General features: G+C 36.6%; 1 protein-coding gene across 2 annotated transcripts in view; it reads right to left on the reverse strand.

The window, feature by feature from the left end:
- NR2C1 (nuclear receptor subfamily 2 group C member 1) overlaps positions 1–8,550 on the reverse strand; it is a 58,699-nt gene that overhangs the window by 10,382 nt on the left and 39,767 nt on the right. For both annotated transcript variants that reach the window (XM_009286753.2, XM_009286752.2), the window contains 2 exons: positions 6,010–6,172; positions 3,831–3,952 (listed from right to left, as the gene is read on the reverse strand). In XM_009286753.2, coding sequence (XP_009285028.1) covers positions 3,831–3,952; positions 6,010–6,172 — 285 coding nt within the window. The remainder of the gene's footprint in view (positions 1–3,830; positions 3,953–6,009; positions 6,173–8,550) is intronic.

The raw sequence follows: 8,550 nt of genomic DNA on the forward strand, positions 1-8,550 counted from the left end.
TAATGGAAAATTTAAAAGAGCACAAGACCTACCAAAGAAGAAAAGCATATTAAAGCTAGGATTTCAACTACAAAAATACAATGGAATGGATTTTTGCAAGAACATTGATGTAATCTTCAAGAACATTTCTGATGATTTGCTGCAATACTAATATGCAAATGACAGACTAATGTAGACTTTTCCTGTACTGGATTACAGAGAGGTTACCCGGGGCAGTATTTTTTACTATGATCCAGTTCTTGTTATGGTAGACACGACACTATACAAGCAGCTTCTACACATATTTGTCACATCCCCATTCACCCCCGTCAAAGGGACTATGCTGAGGAACAGTGAAAATAGGGTGTACTGGCTACCTAGCTGGTATGTGTGTAGATAAATGTATCATCTAGAGCAACTTTATGGCTGATCAAACTTAAGCAGCCTCAAAAAACTAAGAGGCTGTAACCAGCTTGATGAACATTTCAGCAGGAATCTCTCTTGCCTACAAAGATCCTTGTGTAGGAAGATGAACTAAGCAATAACTCAGTATCATTAACTAAATCAGTAACTCAAAGCCAACTATCTTGCTGAGACTAAGGAAAACATTGCCTGAGGAGGGAACCACCTGGATACAATTATCTATCTTCCTTACAAAACCATTACTATGGTTTTGTTTTGCCTCGTCAACTCCTCTCAATTACTACTACCATGAATTTCTCTTCATTTTAAAAGTGAAATGAGTCACCCTTCTAAAAGTCAAAATTATAGTACATAATGTGCTCAAACGAAACCAGCTGCATTAATTTCAAATAAATCTCCACTTGAAAAAGGTTAGTATTTTAAGCTCTTCAAAAGGAAAACTGTGTATTTATGTTAAATGGTGTTTAAATATACTGTTGCCCATGATCTTGACTAGGAATGTAAATGCTAACATAGGTGAATATTAAAACTATTAAGATAGCCTAATCCTCCATTTTTTTATTCAAACAAAAATATATTGGGAAGTAATGTATTCAAAAAAATATGCAGATTTTCTATAAGCATTTCTTGTTAAATCTTTTCAGAGACAGGTCTTCTGTACAACATTTTATTTTTAAAAAGCAATTCCCATTTGTTGTTATAACACTAATTTGCAGTGTTGCTCTGTTACAAAAACCCTTTAAAAAATGTATAATGATATAATGTACTATGTTAATTTGCTATATATTTTGAAATTCTGCAGGGCAACATTTCTACTAAATTAAAACATCGTATTTACCTGATTTTTTACCCTTAGTATTGTTTAACTTTACAGAATTTTACTTTTTCCTTCTCCAAAACACAGGCTTCAATTACACACAATATCGTATCTTTCCTTAATGTAGAGTAGTTTGGCTTAAACATCTGAGTAAACACAAATGGTAATCACAGATCATCCTGCTTTTGACAGCCTTCCTGGAAAAGGGGACAATCCCTCACTTTAAACAGGAATTATCTTTGCTGCCACAGTCATACACTATTTTGATAGCGAATTAAAGAAAAACACTGTAGATGAGAACAAAGAAACATGATTTATACTCCATTTGTGTCAGAGTTGATACAGTCTCTTTATTTGTTTGATGTATCTTCATAAAATTACTTCTGAAAATAACATAAATCACTTTTCCCCATGCTGTTTTGAGATGTTTTCTCATGATAATCAGCAATGTACTACTACATTTAGCTTAAGAATTTTAAGTGATACACTGAATTCTGCTGGAAAAGCGGGATGTTATACACACTGTAAAAAGAATAGCAAGAATTACTTTCTGGTTACAGCAACCATTTGTTTTTGGAAAATCCCCTGAAATTAAACAACTTCACCCTGAATGCTTCGGGAATCTAGCTAACCATTTTTGTCATATAGGTTATTAAAGGCAAAATTATTACTACTAATTCACCTATAAAAATAACAATATTTGGGGATCCCGAGAGGAGCTTCTTTTTGGTGACCGCCTGATAAGCATCTTAGTTCAGGATGTAGCTATTAAAAAATGATAGGAAGTCCTATTTACTAAATATTTATTAAAGAAGTAGCAGTGTGCAGGCATTTGATTGTTATAAATCTACTCCTTTTTCCTTCAAAACCCCAAAACAGTACCTGAATTGGACTGAGATTGGGAGTAGTTTTGATTCAGAAAATTTACCTTCATGATGAAGATCTATAAACCAGTTTTAATAAGTAGATTTATATTTTAAGATGTCCCTGAAGAAGACAGTGAAGATAAAAAATTAAAAAGTGTGTATTCACAACATGAGTGAATAGAGTAACTGAACACTTACCCTAAAGCTTGGAAAGATGGAATGGAACGTGCCCAGTGCATGGACAAGAAAAGCAACCTGGAGGCAGACTCACAGATATAATGAACGTTAAGATATTCAGGCATAGGAGAAGGCATGGTGAGCTGGCAACCAAAAAAAAAAGAAAAAAGAAAGTGCAAGTCAGTTATTTTACTTTCTTCATAAAAAACCACAGTAAGAAAAAATCAGTCTTAGAATTTAAGTGAAAAAGTAAAATTGTTTTTTAAATAACCATGAGATAATCCTGAAATAAAATTGAATGACTGCCGTTTTGATTATTAGCCACACTGTTATACCCTATAATAACTACAAAGCAACAAAACAAGCAAAAATTTTGAATCTTTATCTTAGATAAATATTAATGTCTGGGACACCTGGAGATGGAAAATCCCAAATAAAACTCAACTTTTGAGACACTCTCAGAGAATAAAAGTTTTAGAAGAATCATTGTAACTAGAATGAAGTTGCTTACATTTATATATAGATAAATACATTAAAAATACAAACACAGAGGCATCATTACTTTCTAAAGCTTCCCCCAGAGGAGTGGAATAAGTAGCCTGAAAAATTACCACAATTCCTGAGTGTGTGTGAATCCCATTTCTGAAAACATCTTTTTTGGTGAATCCTACATAAAACATCTTTTTTTGTACTTTTAATTATTTTACAAATAAATACATCAAAAATCTTTTTTTGTTTTAATTAATATTTTACAAATAAATACATCAAAAATCTTTTGATGTGTGAGTAAAATACCACCTATACAGCTGCTCCCAAGCACTAAAAATATAATCAATATACATCAGAAAGGATCAGCTCTACCTTTCTCAACGTACATGAGTAACATCAGTGGCATTACCTGCATATGTGAAGAAAGTGGGACTTGACCCAAAACTGCTAAATACAGTGTTGTAGTTTTATCTTCAGAAATTAATACTTCTTAATATAATGGTTTGAATAACACAATTTAAAAAAAAACCCTGACATTTGCATTAGTGAGATGTTTATTTGAGTGATCAAAACATGTGCTGATGAGAGGGTGTCGTGGTTTAACCCCAGCTGGCAACTGAGCACCACACAGCTGCTCGCTCACTCCCCCCATGGTGGGACGGGGGAGAGAATCGGAAGGGTAAAAGTGAGAAAACTCGTGGATTGAGATAAAACCAGTTTAATAATTGAATAACAACAACAACAACAACAACAACAACGAGAGAGAAATAAAACCCAAGAAAGACAAGTGATGCAAATGAAAACAATTGCTCACTGCCAACCAACCGATGCCCAGCCAGTCCTTGAGCAGTGCCCCCCCCCGGCCAACCTCCCCTCTAGTTTTATTGCTGAGCATGATGTCATATGGTATGGAATATCCCTCTGGTCAGTTGGGGTCAGCTGTCCCAGCTGTGTCCCCTCCCAACTTCTTGTGCACCCCCAGATTTATATTTTAAGATGTCCCTGAAGAAGACAGTGAAGATAAGAAATTAAAAAGTGTGTATTCACAACATGAGTGAATAGAGTAACTGAACACTTACCCTAAAGCTTGGAAAGATGGAATGGAACGTGCCCAGTGCATGGACAAGAAAAGCAACCTGGAGGCAGACTCACAGATATAATGAACGTTAAGATATTCAGGCATAGGAGAAGGCATGGTGAGCTGGCAACCAAAAAAAAAAGAAAAAAGAAAGTGCAAGTCAGTTATTTTACTTTCTTCATAAAAAACCACAGTAAGAAAAAATCAGTCTTAGAATTTAAGTGAAAAAGTAAAATTGTTTTTTAAATAACCATGAGATAATCCTGAAATAAAATTGAATGACTGCCGTTTTGATTATTAGCCACACTGTTATACCCTATAATAACTACAAAGCAACAAAACAAGCAAAAATTTTGAATCTTTATCTTAGATAAATATTAATGTCTGGGACACCTGGAGATGGAAAATCCCAAATAAAACTCAACTTTTGAGACACTCTCAGAGAATAAAAGTTTTAGAAGAATCATTGTAACTAGAATGAAGTTGCTTACATTTATATATAGATAAATACATTAAAAATACAAACACAGAGGCATCATTACTTTCTAAAGCTTCCCCCAGAGGAGTGGAATAAGTAGCCTGAAAAATTACCACAATTCCTGAGTGTGTGTGAATCCCATTTCATAAAACATCTTTTTTTGTACTTTTAATTAATATTTTACAAATAAATACATCAAAAATCTTTTGATGTGTGAGTAAAATACCTAATATACAGCTGCTCCCAAGCACTAAAAATATAATCAATATACATCAGAAAGGATCAGCTCTACCTTTCTCAACGTACATGAGTAACATCAGTGGCATTACCTGCATATGTGAAGAAAGTGGGACTTGACCCAAAACTGCTAAATACAGTGTTGTAGTTTTATCTTCAGAAATTAATACTTCTTAATATAATGGTTTGAATAACACAATTTAAAAAAAAACCCTGACATTTGCATTAGTGAGATGTTTATTTGAGTGATCAAAACATGTGCTGATGAGAGGGTGTCGTGGTTTAACCCCAGCCGGCAACTGAGCCCCACACAGCCGCTCGCTCACTCCCCCCGTGGTGGGACGGGGGAGAGAATCGGAAGGGTAAAAGTGAGAAAACTCGTGGATTGAGATAAAACCAGTTTAATAATTGAATAACAACAACAACAACAACAACAACAACGAGAGAGAAATAAAACCCAAGAAAGACAAGTGATGCAAATGAAAACAATTGCTCACTGCCAACCAACCGATGCCCAGCCAGTCCTTGAGCAGTGCCCCCCCCCGGCCAACCTCCCCTCTAGTTTTATTGCTGAGCATGATGTCATATGGTATGGAATATCCCTCTGGTCAGTTGGGGTCAGCTGTCCCAGCTGTGTCCCCTCCCAACTTCTTGTGCACCCCCAGCCTACTCGCTGGTGGGGTGGTGTGAGAAGCAGAAAAGGCCTTGACTCTGTGTGAGCGCTGCTCAGCAGTAACTAAAACATCCCTGTGTTATCAACACTGTTTTCAGCAGCACAAATAAACTAGCCCCATACTAGCTACTGTGAAAAAAATTAACTCCATCCCGCCAAAACCAGCACGGAGGGGCAAAGTGTAATAAAATGCCTGGTACTGAAGAAGTTTTCAGATGAACAAGCTTTTTGATTTGTCCATGAATAATAAGATGGAAAAAAATGGATAGAAGAATTTCTGCAGGCTCGTAAAATGAAAAATAAAGCCAGAAAATAAATGGCTCACTAAAAAAGAAACCGTATTTTCCCTTAATGATTAAAGTCAACTAATACCATACTAAAATAGGGTATATACACAAAGGAGAAACTGACAAATACACTCAAGAGTCTCAAAATCCAGTTGCAGATTGCATCAGATCCACCTGTTAACAAGTGAGAATGTGGATGCTGACTCTGCTTTGTGTGACTGTTGTCTATGTAAATCCTTTTGCATGGATTACCTATTATTTTTAAGGTTAAGGTAAAAAGCTATAAACTAAACAGTGCAGCTAAAACACTGAAGAGAGCTGTACGTTTTCCCAAACGAGTAGTTAACAAGTGAACAAAAGTGGTGCATTCATCAGAAATGAATGCCAATACCTGAACAAATAGTTACTCTTCTAAGAAATTCAAAATAAGATTTAATCAATCATTATTTTTTATTACTATGTTAAAATGGCTATAAACAGTCAACAGTAAAAAAGTATTAAGTACCCTGAATGCTACATGTGCATCACTGAGTAGTGGCCCCTCTATTTCAACGATATTCATGCTTGTTTCTCCACCAATCAGCTGGACACTGGCTTCAATACTTTCAGAGTTCTGGCACGCTGCACTCTCTCCTGGATTTAATGCTTTTGCAAGAGTATCAAATGCCCTGTAAGATCACAACAAACAAACAAAAAGAAAATAAAATTTCATTTTAGAGACTGTTTCAATTTAGGAGGAACCTGCAAATGTCTGAAACCTGTATTTAGATGTCTGTTTCAAAGAACGAGATTTGGAAAATAAAAGTCAGTAGCATGCTTTTCCTGACACTCCAGTGAACAAAATCCCTGAAAACTCCAACTTACAGTGGCTCTGAAACAAAAATTAGCAGCAGATCCTGTTCACACTAGTTGCCAACAAATTCACAGTTTTGACATATTGATTGTGCTGCTGAATCACAGTTTGCCTTTCAAGATCTCTTTAGTGATGTTTACCGAGAGCGCTGGCATGAACATTTTGAGGACATGACCATCAGACTGCTTTTAAAGCAACTTAATGCACATATAAATTTTACAGATTTTTGCTGCTGTGAAGCACAAACAGAATAAGCTTTTTTTTTTTTTTTTAAAGTAATCAGTTGCAGTTAGGTTATTCAACTTAATTTGAAAAGACTGTTTTGAAATACATAAGAGAGAGCACTCTCATGCTTTCAATACCATCCTTAGTACCCTTTGATGTGGGGCAGTGACTCCTGCCACATGCATAAAGGTTACAGGGGAGATATCAGGACAAGCACAGATATATTACTCATTATTTTGCTGCTTGATAACAGATCTGTTGTTTTTCTGTTCACCAATACACCCAAGAACCACAACTGATACATCTTCAATCAAAAATATACAGACTTGATCACTGCCTACAGACAGATGACATATCCGGAGAGCAGTATCATTTGCATAGGTTGCATGAAAAACTTATGCACTGAGGTCTGTAAACTTTACAAAAGCTGATTATCAGCTTGTATGTAGAGCTGATTCTCTATTTACGGAGATGTGTTTATTACCACAGAATCTAAAATCACTGATTTAATGCCAAAGTCTGGAATAGAACTTTGCCACCTTCTCTTCCCCCGCACTCCCTAGCTATCTACATTCATTAACATGCTAAAAAAATCTAAATGTTTACTATGTTTGACATAACCATTTACAACCAAACAAAACATCACAATAAAAGAGCTGCTGACACTGCCTCAGGCTTGAGGTGGTAAGTGAACTAGTTTTTGGTCCTACACTAGCCTGTATACCTTGATGTGTACACGAGGGTGACTGGGGCATGCACAAGTGGACTACACAGATATACTTGGGACGTTTTTTGTCTCCGGTATATGGAAAGTAGGCATAAAGGGAATGCATTCATGGGTAAGCTCTAGAAGTTATATTATTGAACTCCTGCTAGGAGATCTGAGTTTCAGGTCCTGCGTGGCTCACTCTTGGCAGCCTTAGGTAGAACAGGCAAACCCAGCAGCTCAGAGGCAGCTGCTTCTTCAGAAAAAATAGGATCTCCGCAGGGCTCTTCACGTAGCAGGGACAGAAATGTAAGAGAGGAACAAGATCTCTCCCTTCTCCAAAAGGTAAATGTCATATGCATCTGCCACGATCCTGTATTTATTCTAGCCGAGGCTGAAGAGACCTTTTTAAATAGGGTGGGCAGATACACTGGTTAACCATGTCTGCCCATGATACTTTGTTTCCACTTATTCTTGAATGTTTGCTTTCAAAGAAACCTTCTCCCTCCTATCTCATAAACCGGCAGTAGTACGCCAGCAAAAGTCAGTAGAAGCTTTGCTTCCTCATGGCTCAGCATTGTGGGTGCTTTTCATACATAAAGCCCCAACATGAGCAATGATGGCAAGGTAGAACACCAAGGAAAAGAGAATCTAGAACAAAGCTTGCCTGGCAGCTATGAAAACCTAACCCACAAAGTGAGGAAAAAAGGTATAATCAACATTAAAATACATGGTATTGATATCCTTTGCTAGAAACAACTTTGGTTCTCTTTTTGTCAGGCTCAGTGACTAACAGATATATAGGACTGCTGATAAACTGTAAAAAATGAACACAGATAATGAAGCCATTAGAGGACAAGGCATATAACATTACAATATAAAAGCAGTGGAATGCTAGCAGCAAAGTTGTGCACTAAATTTGTGTCAGCAAAAGTAAAAGCTTAACTACTGTAGCTGCAAGCAATGGAATATATTAAAATATATGAAAAACACAGATGGATAAAACTTGCTTCCTTGAAATCCCTTAAACTGCCTTTTCTTCAGTAAACATCTGTGTCTGTAAGATCAAGCTGGCATAGGGCCTGGCAAGGAAATCAAAGATTTGGATAAAAATTTAGTTTCTGCTTGGGTAACGACTTCCCTTTCACAATGTCATGGTTTAACCCCAGCCAGCAAATGAGCACCTCACAGCAGCTCGCTCACTCCCCCCGCCTCGGTGGGAGGATGGGGGAGAGAATTGGAAGAGTAGAAGTGAGAAAAAC

The sequence above is a fragment of the Aptenodytes forsteri genome, unplaced genomic scaffold (assembly GCF_000699145.1).
Source record: "Aptenodytes forsteri isolate BGI_AS27 unplaced genomic scaffold, ASM69914v1 Scaffold360, whole genome shotgun sequence".
In the NCBI taxonomy this organism is placed as follows: Eukaryota; Metazoa; Chordata; class Aves; order Sphenisciformes; family Spheniscidae; genus Aptenodytes; species Aptenodytes forsteri.